The 13795-nt window shown below is 38.5% G+C and overlaps 1 protein-coding gene across 3 annotated transcripts in view; it reads left to right on the forward strand.

The window, feature by feature from the left end:
• Positions 1 to 13795, forward strand: part of Etv1 (ETS variant transcription factor 1) — an 87704-nt gene that overhangs the window by 57333 nt on the left and 16576 nt on the right. For all 3 annotated transcript variants that reach the window (XM_032907664.1, XM_032907663.1, XM_032907665.1), the window contains 2 exons: positions 11692 to 11760; positions 13660 to 13728. In XM_032907664.1, coding sequence (XP_032763555.1) covers positions 11692 to 11760; positions 13660 to 13728 — 138 coding nt within the window. The remainder of the gene's footprint in view (positions 1 to 11691; positions 11761 to 13659; positions 13729 to 13795) is intronic.

Consider the following 13795-nt stretch of genomic DNA (forward strand, 5'->3'; position numbering starts at 1 on the left):
TAAAAACAAATCTTGAAAAAAAAAACATGAGTTTATTAAAGTTTACCAACTGTTTATAAGTGCTTCTAGCAAAGGCTCAATAATTATTAGAAGAAAGATAAACAAATGAATAGCCCACTAGCTATGAGTCCTTTGTATGCAACTTGATTTGTCTGAGCCTCTTATGAGACTTCAGTCTTTCATTTTAATAGCCTGGTATACTGTGCATACAGTCAAACTGGAACAGAAGACTTGAGACTCTGTCAGCTGTGTCCATTTTTACACGAGCAAACGTGTAGAGTCCTGCAGTATCTGAAACAGATGTCAGGAAGCCCTTGGAGGAATAGAATGTCCCTCTTTTGAATCACTAAAAATCCATCCATTCTTAACCTGAGCGACTTCTTTCAAGTTCTGTGACTATGTCTTTATCACCTTAGAAATTTGTAAAGACTTATTTTCTGCCACTAGCTAGTAAAAATATGATGTGTAGGCAGAGAAATGAGAAAATAACTGGCTTGTATCTTTAGTATTCCCTTGGGCCTCGGCTAACACTTTAACAAAGAACTCTGAATCCTATTCAAGTTCAGAAATGGGGCTAGGAGAGGACACTTGTGTCCTGAGTGCTGTTCTGTGTTTTGTTGTATTGGTGGATTGTCATCCTAAGCATTTAGATGGACAGCAATGAAATGAGTCAGAGAACATAGCATGGGCTTCCACCTGCAGGACATAGAACATGGTTTAAAATTGAAGCTTTGCAGACCAAAACATCACTGGGTAAAGCAGTAAGAGCAATGTGGCTATTTGTTTCTTAATAGATGTACAGAGGCCTTTATGTGTTTGGAGATAATTTGTCAGCAACTTAATCCATTGACTAAACTTGTAAAACAGTAAAGAAAAATAATAGAATTAAGGAGGTTAGAACTAGTCCTAGTGTGCCTTCAGAGTATGAATACCCTCATTGTTACTTTGCCCTTTAACAATATCCCAGAACTCTGTCTTCAACGACAGCAAGCCTAATACAAACAACTGGAGAGGAGGAAGAATTTATTTTGGATCAAGTTTTTAGAGATGTCAGTCCGTAGTCCTTGGCAGCGTTGATTCTTGGTGTAGAGTGCATCACTAGAGTGCAATATGTGGGAGACCTGGGCTATTCATGGCCCACAACCACCACAAAGAGATGGGAAGGGGGGGTGGATGGAGACCAGATACAACCTTCAAAGTTTCTTCTCGGGAGAATGAGAGGTAACTGAGATTTCCTCTAGTTCCTAATTTCTACCACCTCCCAAATAGCGCTAACAGTAGGAGACCAAGTCTTTGGTACTGGAGCCCATAGGACAATGTGCGTGCTCCAACTGTAACATATGCATAAACTTACAGAGAGAGACATATATATACTTGTACCATTGGCAATTCGGAAATTTCTTACTGAAGAAACCATTTTTGGTTATTTTAAAAATCAAATCAAAATTGGTATTCTAACTAGAGAGTTCATTGGGCAAAATGGTGGGATGTGTTTTTATGCTTGAGAGCCAATGCATCCTTCCTAATGTATACCTTCTCTCATCAGCTACACTAATATCTCCATTCACTTCCTTGTTGCTAGGGTGGAACAACTAATAAGGGAAGAGACGCAAAATACCTAGAACTTTTTAACTCTTTAAAAAAAATTCGTCATGAATGATGAAATTATACTTTTCAACACATTTAGAAAGAAACATAAGTAAACATGTTTAATATGTTTAACTTATATGGTAGTATGCCTTAATAATAATACAGGGTCATAGCTTGCATGTTTTTGTGTTCATCTTACTGACAAGGAATTGAAGTTCACAGCCACTGCCCAGCATCACAGGAAAAAAAAAAATCTAACCATTTATCTCCACAATTCAAAATTTGAATTATAGCTCCTACTAAATGCATATTGCTCTTGTGCCAGCATGAAGTTAAAGTTAAGAAGGAGATTGTTTGCATTTGAGTACAAGTACTGGACCTAAATTGCAAATCAACTTGTATATATTTTAATATCTGTCTCCAAATAGTTGTTAGACTACATTCCATAAACTGTTTTAATCAAGTTTCAAATGTATTGACTCATGGAGGTTATGCTGTACATTAAATTCTTAAAAATATGAAATAATGTTGGGTCTGGTAGCACAGTACTTGGAGGCAAAGGCAAGCCGAACAGAGTTTGAGGCCAGCCAGGTCTATAAAGGAAGACTTAGGCCATCAGGGTTACAGAGTGAGACCATGCCTTTAAAACAAACAAAATCCATCTTCCCCTAAAGCAGACGTAAAATGGTGTATATTTATTCATTAATACTTTTCCATACATCTTCTTCCCATGAACCTTCTTCGGTTATTTAAATCTTGAGCCTCTAAGGTAAGGCCGCAATGTTGTTCTCTAGCATTTGTTTTGCCCGATGTTAGAGGCTGTTAGTCAAATAATGTTAGAGCTGTTGTAATGCCATAGTAGGAATGGATTCAAAACAGACCGTCCTGCTTTGGACTGCCTCTGCCCTCCCCAGGCATAGCAATGGTTTTCTCGAGAGTCGCTCAGGTGTGAACACAGGGCCTGTTGATCGCACATCTGTTCCTAGGTGGGTTCAAGTAACCAGAAGACAGGCATGCTTCCGTCCCTCCTCCAGATGGCTGGTAAAACACATGTCACACCGTTTAGGTTAGAACTGGGTCTTTCCAATTCCTCCTTGCCATTGCTTAAATTAGATCATTTTCAACATTTCTATTTTTGTTAATTTCCGGTGCAGCTATGATTATGGTTCTATAAACTCTGTCTTTGTTGTTGTTGTTGTTGTTGTTGTTGTTGTTGTTGTTGTTTGTATCTGAGATGTGACACTCCCAAGGCTCAGCTCTGTTCTCTATGAGGCACCAGTACTTAAGGCCACAGGCCTTTCACGGAGTGCTGTAGCTTAGCTTCCCTCTCTCCTAACTTCTCATGTTGTCGCTTAAAAAAATGCAAGTCAGGAAGCACTTGGGAATATTAAAGAAGGTGCTATTGATTATTTGGAAGATGTTAACTTTCTACCTGTGGCACTAGCATCCAAAGATAACCACGGGTTTGTGGACAACTAGGCCGATGTTGTAGGTGCTTAATTTGTGACAGTGGTATTTACCTATTTGATCTCATTATTGTAATAGTTGTCATGGATCAGCCTCACAAGTTGACTTTGCTTTTCATTGTCTACCATGAGTTGTGTGGTTTTTTTCTCATTCGATTCTGGTTAAAGTAGCAACTCTCCCAAACCACGATGCTGGTTTATGCTATCAGTTTTTCTAAGAAATGCTTCAATATACTCTAAATCTACAGTTACTGTAAGTGGCCTTGGCGAGTGATTTGATTTGAGAATTGAGACTACAGTCTGGATTTACTCTTCATGCATTAACACAGGTCAAATGGACAGGGACTGCATTTTAAGTCAGTAATGGAAGGCTGAAGGCTGTCTTAAACCAATCATATCAGTTTTACCCATGACTGATTGATCCCTAGGGGCAGAGCCTTGTAAGCATTTCTTTTGCATGAATGGACTCCATAGAGCCTGGAGTTTCATTCATAAAATGGAGACTGAAAGGAAACACACACACATGCACAAGCACACACAGAGCCTGGCTCTCTGGAATGTCATTTATAAAGAGCTGGAGGGTATAGTGTTCCATCAGCTGCTGCTTTTGCCAGTTGACTGGAAGTAATGATTAATGTTCATTGGTCCTGCTTGTGTGTAACCTGACACCATTTATGGCCTTCCAGAGTTCCTAATGTATGGTGAATGAGAAGACAACATTCTCAAATCAGAAACATAAACAGGAACTGGTGGGTCTGAATTCCATTCAAATATGTCATCTCAGCCCCACTGTGTTTGTCTAACTTGGATTTTACAGGCAGGAAAGGGGGAAGGGAGGAAGAGAGGGATAACATGCTCCTTAGCTGTACTCGTTTGGAAAGGGGAACTGGACAGGGGTGGAGTACACTTTTTTAGTGTGTAATTTATGGTTTCTTTTCAAACATAGCAACTGGGACACTTAGGCTTTATGTTGCTTACCACCAGTGGGTGAAATGAACATATAACTGTTTTTATAAGTAGAGCTGAGATTTGAAATTAAACAAAACAGTTTACAGACCATTGACTATCTTTCTGTGTTTGGTTGAATGTGTTTAGTGACTGTGAACAAAAGAGGCAAAAGATTACCTTCTTTTCAAAACAGAGTGTGTGTGTGTGTGTGTGTGTGTGTGTGTGTGTGTGTGTTTGAGCATGCGCATGCATGCATGTGTACTCCTATGTCCGTGTGTACTCATTGGAGTGTATGTCCTTATAAAAATGTTTTGGAGCTCAAATATTTCCATACTCAAATAAGTTAGCTAAGTTATGAGGAGGAATGGGTTTCATAACTTAAAATATTAAAACTTGTATTGGGTTAAATAAATACTGTTTTCATTGTGTGTATATGTTTCTATTTCATTGTTTTTAGTAGTGCTTGGTACCTTTCTTAGGGACAGGTAATTCAAATGGATAGGAAAATACTCAAAAAGCAAAATAAAGCTGCAAAATCAGCAATCTTCTGGTTGTGATTATTTAATAGGCCGCTACCTTTGGTTTTGACTCCTCCTTGTGTGTGAGCCTTAAGAACTTACTGCTTTATTTATGAGATCTGCTTTTTACTTATGTTCGGGGTTAAATAGTAAAATCACGCAGTTGGCAACTATTTGTATCATTTGGAGCAAGCTTTACAATTTCTTTTGCTTCCCAACTTATTTATTTGCAGGAATGGGGGGGGGGTTTGTAAAGATGAAGTATGGTCATGCTTTAACAGTGCCTAACACAGTCTAGCATAGATTGTCAGACCCGACACTGATGCAGGATATTCAGTGGCATGATTTTATCACAATTTCTATAAAGACTATGAGCCCTTCAACAAGGCGCTATAAACTCATACTCAGGCGAGAGGATTGCATGAAATAGAAGAGATATTCTTCCAAAATCATCATATATGAACCCAGTATGCTCTGGCTGACATAGTTCAAGATAAATTCTGTTACTTGTTCCATTTTTATTGGACGCAAGAAGAACAAATTATCTGAATATGGTAGGAATCCCAGAAAAAATGAAACCAAGAGGAAAAACTACCTCCAAAACTCTTACATCATCCAGCTTCCAATGAGAAATGAATCAGGACCGACTGGGTCCTCAGTATCAAGTCCTTCATTGAAGACTGTTGTCGTGAATCATTGGGTCGGTCAATGGCATTGGTTCTCATATTTACTCTTAACTGCCAGACTATGTGTTAACTGCTGGACTACAACATTATCGAGTCAATACCCAAAATCACAAGAGTGCTCGTGCCTTCTGCCACTTTAACTTTATTTTTGACTACCTTAATAAAATCACAACCCTGTAAAACTTACAACATCCTGGGTTTAGAGTGTTCATAAGCTTTTTAGACCTGCTTACGTTTTGTGGGTGATACTGTCCAAAACTAGCTCAGAAGCTTATGGGAAATATTTGTAGTTTCAGAGGGAAAGTAATATGCTGTCGTGTGCCCCTGTGCTGCCACTGTGTCTCAGAAATATTGAGCTCTCTTCACTGCAATATTCCCTTCTTCATTCCTGGGTTTTGCCAACAGCATGATGGTTAGGAATGTTTGTAGTCCCCTGCCTCCTTTTAGAGAAGAGTCTGTCAGTGTAGGCTTAGTTTATGTGCCTTCATAGTTTGTTGAAATAAAATTATCCCAAGCATGGATGAAGCAATACTGAATTTATCACTTCCCTTTTACAACTTAAGCCACATCCACATCCAGTACTTTCTTTTTTTTTAAGATGCATTTATTTTATTGTATGTTTATGAGTGTTTTACTTTCATGAATGCCTGTGTACCATGTGTGTGCCTTATCCTCAGAGAGGTCAAAAGAGGGTGTTGGAAACACTGAAATTGGAATTAAGGATCATTGTGAGCCACCAAGTGCGTGCTGAGAATCGGACATAGGTTCTCTGCATGAACAAAACGATTGCTAAACCACTGCCATTGAGACACCTCTCCAGCCCTTCCACCACCTCCTCAGACCTCTGTGACTGAGAAACAGCAGCTCCATAAAACTTCACTGTTTTCAACTTGTTTGTCTTCTTTCTCATGTGAGTCTAGACATCCTCCTGCTGGAACTTATTTTAGACTTAATAACTTGCAGATTTCTTCAATATAGAGTACATTATTAGTGAAAAAACATCTTTTTCCTGACTATGTCTTTTAGGAAACTGTGAAACGTCATTTTCTAGGAAACTATGAAATGTAGTTTTCTTTATTAATTATATCAAGTTCTTTCATGCATTGAATGTTAAAGCAGAGTTAAAGGTGACATGAGTGGTTCTGTATTTGCATTTATACCTAGCTTTATGATTCTGTATTCGCATTTATACCTAGCTTCATGAAGTTTGGGTTATTTATGCCCTGGACACCCTATGATGTTTTAACATAATATGTGATATTAATAGAAAATAAGAAGAAACAAGCCCAAACCAGGGAAGTAAGAGTTAAGGAACTGAAGGGAATGAAAACATTAGCAGAATAAAGTTCTCATTGGTGTCATAAGCTGTTAATAGAGCTCATGTCAGGATATTTTTCCCTTTAGTGCTTGGACTTGAACCAAGTCCTCCCTGCATGCTAGGCAAGCACTCTACCATCCTGTATATCCTGCTCTACCTCAGGATTGAATGCGTGTGCTTTCAAGAAATTTGTTGAATAATACTATTAACCAAAGCTTAGCATGATGGTTCATGTTTGTGACCCTCGTCCTGGGCAGGGTCAGTTAACAGGACAGGATGAGATCCTATTTTAAAAGTGAATGAATGGTTTCATGTCGGCCCCTAGTCATATGGCCCCTACAAGGAGTGAAAGCATACAGTCAGGCAATTTTTGCATTCTAATTTAAATGAAATCAAAGACACAGACTTGAGCTACTCCTACTTTAAGGGGATTTGTCTTCTACTGTAAGATATTCAAAAGCTTAATTAAGTTGTGCCTTGATTATTGCTGCAGGAGTCTACGCAGGGGCTTCCAGTGAAGAAGGATGCTTTCCCTACCTCCTTGTTCTGTTTGCTATATGAGATAATCCTGCTTTTACACACTATTTGATAACAAAGCAGTTTCAGCAACCACTAAAAATGCCCTAGACAATTGTGACAAATCTTTCCTGTCTGAGCCTGGTGTACCTTTTGGAAGCTTAGACAAATGATAGCCAAAGGGGAATTTTCATTTTGTACAACTGAGCAGCAAATATGCAAATCAAGAGGAGTGCCTGGCCTATGCCATGTGCAAATTCAGAGCTGTATTTCGTGGTCAAACCTTTGCTAAAGCTGCCTAGATCCATACCTTCCCAGTGCAGCTTCACATTGTTAGTCAAAGATGGAGAAGCAGCTCTTTGCAAAGTTTCTTGCGTATGTACCTTGAGATGGTATCACTTCAAGTATGATAGCTTTAGTAGTGACACTACAGGAAGCCTAGCCCAACAGGGCACTTTGGAGAGGTAGCATTCTTTGTTCTTGACTCTACCCATATGTCCAAGCTTTGAGTTGCTAGCAACACTGCACGGCTTTGAATTTTTACAGCATATTAGATCAGCTTTCCTTGCCACAAGAGCTCATCTGTAACAAATTACAGGCGCTGTGATTTCTGTGAGCTGATTTGGTCAACACTAATACCGTGTTTCAGAACCCTTTGATCCACAACTTTCGACAGCAATAAAAATCCTTTGTCCTAAATTCAATTTATATAATCCAATTTATAGACTGGCTTTCAAACTTCATAGGCCAGTGTTATTTAAGAACAAACAACAAGGGTTAATATGGGGAGGGGAGGTGATTTCAAAGAGAGATCCTGAGTATTTAAAGCGTCTGATGGAAACTCTGGCTTGATCATACATTCATGGTGACTGTACAGTCAATATATTTTAGATACCATAGACTAAGAGATAAAGTTACAGAGACTATTCCAGAGGAACTTCACTAGTAACCAGCGAGTCAACTAGTTCATGAGACCTAAGAATAGGAAATTAAGATACTGAAATATGTATTTATAGCCTAAATTCTTACCGTCTGTATACCTTCTGTATCACTTCATATCAGAGACAGTAAAGAGTTGCTTTCTCTCTCCTTGCCTTACAGTGTAAAGCTCTTCAGGAAAATACAGTACTAATCTGGGCAGCTTTACCAAAGGGACGATATTCTATACAACTTACTTGTATGCTCCTCTTAACAACCCTTTTAAAATTATCAATAGCACTCCCATTTTACAGATAATAAGGTTAAGGAAAGAGCTGTTAACCAACCTACACAAAGCTATATTCCTATGAAATGAGAGAGCTCAGATTTGAACTTGTACCTAGTAGATGACAATGTAATCATTGGCAATCACTGTGCTGGTCGTCCTAAAATTATAACCAGAGGAGGCCAGATAAGACAGTATAAATGTCTTGCCATTCTAGCATGCTGTTTAGGTCAGTCTACAGCTGATTGTTGCTCTTGCATTATACTTTCTTCCACAAGCAAATTGTGAGGCTCTGCACAATGACACCTCCGTCCCTGTCACCCAACGTCTACCTTTGAAGTCACCACTTAGCCAGTTTGGTTCTTAGTTGAGCGTTTAGCAAAAGTTCAAATGTAATGCCAAATCGCACCAGTTGTACTTTTTTTTTTTATTAGATAAGGTAGAAATGAAAGCAGCAGGCAATTTAATTAGCAGTAATTTTTCTGGGCAAGTCATTACTTTGATGAACTTCAGAGCAATGTTTACGGCCCCTAATTAACCATGTTAGTCATTTGATTGAATAATCACTTTGGAAATGTTTCTACAATTTGATTAGAGTCTGACCCACTCTGATAGTCATAAATTAACTGTTATCACTTTAGAATAACATGACTTTAGTTACTCTATGTGAATAAACCTCCTAGCCCTGTCCTTTATTCAAAAAGAAAAAAAAATTCTGGCTTCTCTGGACTATATAAATGGCATTCATTTTAAGGGCAGAGTAGATTTTAAAATGCTAGCCAAGGTCTTGCCTTTAAAAAATTAGTTGTTAATTTTATTTGCTCTCATGTAATAAATGGTAAGAATTGGAAAGGCACAATTTTCTCCATAAATTGCCACTCACGCCCTTGTAAAAATGTAAATCACACGTTGTTCTTTTGAGAACCGTAATGAAGATCCTGGCCTCAGCCTTATTACGTGTCACTGATTTTTAAATAAACTTAACTTTTATTTAACTAGATTTTAGAAATACCTATTTATAACATGTAGATGAAGAGCTACAATTCTCGAAGAACACTACGGTGTAAGAAGAGCAATGAGAAAGCAGCTGCTTTCTAGATGCAGAAGAATTAGACTAACTGCACGTAAGGGGTCTCTCACGTTTGCGTCTGGTTTTCCAGGATTGTGCTGATTTTACACTATGTTAGAACATTCTCTAAGTAGCCTTCAGCCTTGACTTCCCTGTTCCTTGAGTGTCCTCCTGGCCCCTTTCTTCATGCTCTGGGACAGAAAGTGTATCTTTAGCCACACCCATCTGGAATAGACTTCAGCCTCTGTCTTTTTCTCTAGCTGCCTCCAGAGCTGCCAGCTGTTTTTACAGCCGTACCGCAGGTGTGTAGCCGAGTGTTTTTGTGGCATGGTGACATCAGTACAGCAGAAAGGCTCGCCTCGGAGCAGCTGTTGCACCACTGCCTATAGTCATTAACACTGTCCCTTCCAGGCCCAGCTGTTTGGAGGGACCTTTTGCCTGGCAATAGATCAGAATAACATGAAAAATTAATGTGAAGCTTGGTCATTAGTTTGAAGTTGGGGTAAAGTGGCTTGCTAACTATTCGGCCAATTATCAATACTGTCAGGAAGAGAGGCACTTTACCTTCAGAGATTCAGAATTATGTACGACGTAATAAATTACATGAACCACCTTATAGAACAATGTGTGTGTGTGTGTGTGTGTGTGTGTGTGTGTTTTACACTATCTTCATCATGTAAGCTATGATTTATTATGTACTTTTATTGTATGTAAGTATTTAATTTTACTTTTTGGATGCTGGAGATTGTACCTTGGGACTTGTGCATGTTGTGCAAAGGTGCCACTACCGTGCTACCGGCCCAGCCTCTTACTTCCTTGGCCCTCATTGGTTTTCTTATTTTTGTTTCTGAGACAGTCTCTCTGTGTAAAATAGACTGGTCTCAACTTCACAATCTTTCTTCCTCATCCTCTTGAATACTAGGATTATAGGTGGTTATCACCAAATCCATACTTTTTAAAATGTTGTTAGAATTATGGCTTACTGGTAAGATGTTTTAGATTAAAAACATATGGGTTAAAATATTTTTATGGTAAAAATTATTCATATTTTTATTGACATTAGACCAAAAAAATTATCATTTGTCACCAGACCCCCCACCTCAAATTACTGATTTTGAAAACGGAAAATTCTAGATCAAGAGAAAAACCAAGCCATAAAAAAGTTACTGATTACCCATTGTTACCAGGAGTGTGTAGATAAATAGGTCTGAAGAGACAAGGCTTTTAAAATCCATTCGTTAAGAATAGTATATCTTGATTATAGGCAGTGGTAAAGTGAATTTTTTTATTAAATAGTACATTTATGGCATACATTTAGTTTTTTTAATGTTGCTTAAAAATATAGCAAAACATACAGATGATCTAATTGACTTGATATCAAATACTAATACATTCAAGGATAGGATTCAGTTGCAGGACCTGGAAACTTCTGTTTTGAAGAATTAGTTTTAAGGAAAATATTTTCAAATGAAGTACAGAAATAGGGATTAGAGCTGACAACAGACTTCTAAAATATGGGAAGGCCCTTATTTTGGGGGTTGCCATACAGCTATCTCTGGTTTCAGAATGAATCCACCCTCTTCACCAGGTAACTAGAGAGCTATGGTAGATGTTAGGGTCCATCTCTCAACCCTTTATCTTATAGCAATATAGGTAAAGAACGATTTGTCCAAATTTATGTAGCTTATATAATAGTAAGGTCTTGAAGTTTCATCCTTTGTCTCTTGCTCCATATTTATTTCTATTTTCCATGTCAAAAGCATTGAGCATGTTGAGTTCTGAGTCAGCACCTGAGCCAGGTCTACACTTGGCCACTTTGCTTTCTCTTCCAGAATCCTTGCCTTGTAGTGGAGGTGTTTTCTTGGCACAGGCATTATAAAACTAATTATTATGTACTGGCCCTTCATTGGCTTTGAACATGGTCTCTATTCTTAATAAAAATGAAAAGCCAGACATGCTGTTATCTGAGGAAAACAGTTCAAATTATCAAGATAAATTATGAGATTTAATTACCCTGTCTTTTCTTAGTAATCTCGGTCGAGTATTTGTGAAGTCAGCCATGACTGAACCATTTAGCACTGTGCATAGAGAGAATACTGTGAGATACATAAATTCATTCCACTTGCCCTTAAACATGCTGGTGTGACATCCATATGGCATGGCTGAACTTCAGCAAAGTTGAGTTGGCAAAACCATGTTAGTCAGCCTCTGCTATGATACATCCAGCTTGAAGCTCGTGTAGGCCCCGTGGAAAATGTTCTCCACCTTCTGACAGACTTGATCATTGGCACTCTTGATGTTTCTGTTCTATGTACCTTTTACGTACTCTTCTCTACTAACCTGCCTTTCTACAACAAATTGTGTTTGTTCTTTCAGAAGTGCCTAGCTGCCACTCCATTTATATGAGGCAAGAAAGCTTCCTGGCTCATCCAAGCAGAACAGAAGTTAAGTTCTCCATTTTGTAAAGTTGCTTATAAATAACATTAACCTACAACATTATAAATAACATTCCAAATATGGATCCACTCACTCATTCATTGTGTGCTTTGGGGAAATACAGTTATGTTCCTAAAGCGTTATATTTATATATAAAATACTGCTTGTGGAGATAGAGGATGATCGATGGCCAAGTGCTTGGCCAATGGACCCAAGGCTGTGGACTGAGTCCCCAGCTAGGTGACATAAGCACACGCCCAGCTCTGTCATGTGAAGACGAAAGCTAGGGTTTCACATCTTAATAGCTTGTGTTTGGTTGTGAGCATGAGTCTTATCCACACCCATAGCTGTGTTCTGCCAGCAACTTGCAGTCTTTCAACTAGAAGTAGCTCGTTACAGATTACCTACTTACTGCAGTCAACTGATATGCATCTTGGAAAACATTCAGCTATATTCTTACAGGCCTAAGTCACAGTTTGAAGTAGATCGTGGTAGTGTGACTTTGCCTTTCAATGTCCTGAATTTTCTATCCTTTGGAAAAGCAATTGTTAAGAATGGGTTCACGCAAGCTGTGTAGAGACAGAATTTTTATTTCAGGTAACCACAGTAGAACACTCTGCTCTAATAGACTTTGACATCTAAGAGACAAGAAATGATTATCTGGAAATTATATCCTCTGAAGAATTCCTGGAACTGTGTACATGTTTCTTCAGTAAAATTGCCATAGATACTACCTTTTCAGCTAGGATTAGTATTCACGATTTTATATGAATGATATTAATAGACATTTAATTGATAGCAGAAGACAGTGCATCTGAAATCCTTGAGAGGAAACGCTTTGCACCAACGCAGTAGAATTATTCTTGCTGATGTTATTAATATTATAATCCTACCATGGAGAACCTTGAACTGAGAAGCAAGCTATGGTTAAATTGTATGAGCCTTCTCCCTATAAGGGAAGATGACAATTAGGTGAATCCATTATATGTGAGAGAGAAAAGAATTAGGAGAAAACATCAGTATATTTTTACGTTTTCTATGAGGTGAGTTATTTTACAGCTCAAAACAAAACAACAATAACGTCCTCTTTATTACTCTCTTGCCTATTAGTGATGAGATGGAGTTGGGGAGATGGCTCCGTGGGTAGAGTTGTTTGACTTGAAGCCTTGCAAGTTTAATTCAATCCACAAATTCACATGGTGGATGGAGAGAGCCACTAAAGTTGCCCTCCAAGATTCAGGGGCATGATGTGATTGACATGAACACAACACACATGCACACATACATATGTGCAGATGCACACACACACACACACACACACACACACATGCACCCACCCACATGCACGCATGTACACACACGCGAGTGCTCACACATACACATATGCCTATGTGTGGACAGTAAATTAAAAACTATTTTAAAGTGAGAATGTTAGCTTTCCAAGGCATCTCTACAATGAAGGAAATGGTAAACTAAATGTGTTTCAGAGTGCCAGGGACAAGACCAGAAATTTGCTTTGCTGTCCCTTTCTTGAATAATGAAACAAAGGAGAAACCAGAAAATAAAATGATGCATTATTAAGTGTATGTTTGCCAGTGTCCTTGTGAGGTCTCTGCTCAGGTTAGCAATTGTAAATCACTGAAGTTTATATATCACTGTGCTATGGGTATCCCTCTAAACTGAAGTGCATGAAAATTATTCAGTCCTCACACCAACTCTACTACTCTCATCCCCACTTGATAGATGGGAAAATCAAGGCAAAGAACCAAACTAATGTGGTAAATATTAAATGACTAGAAGGTGACAAAGTCCGTTTCAAGACCTATTTTTGTGTCAGTGGCTAAAGAACTTTTGAGCGTAATTTCATATTTCACCATTAAATAAGCATATCCTGTTCTCTTCCCACAGGCTGCATGTTTGAGAAGGGTCCCAGGCAGTTCTATGATGACACCTGTGTCGTCCCGGAGAAGTTCGATGGTGGGTGTCTCTCGGTTTACACTTCGATTTTATGAGCGGAGGCCACTCTTTCCTTTTCTGAAAGCAA

This window comes from Rattus rattus, chromosome 7, assembly GCF_011064425.1.
Source record: "Rattus rattus isolate New Zealand chromosome 7, Rrattus_CSIRO_v1, whole genome shotgun sequence".
Lineage (NCBI taxonomy): Eukaryota > Metazoa > Chordata > Mammalia > Rodentia > Muridae > Rattus > Rattus rattus.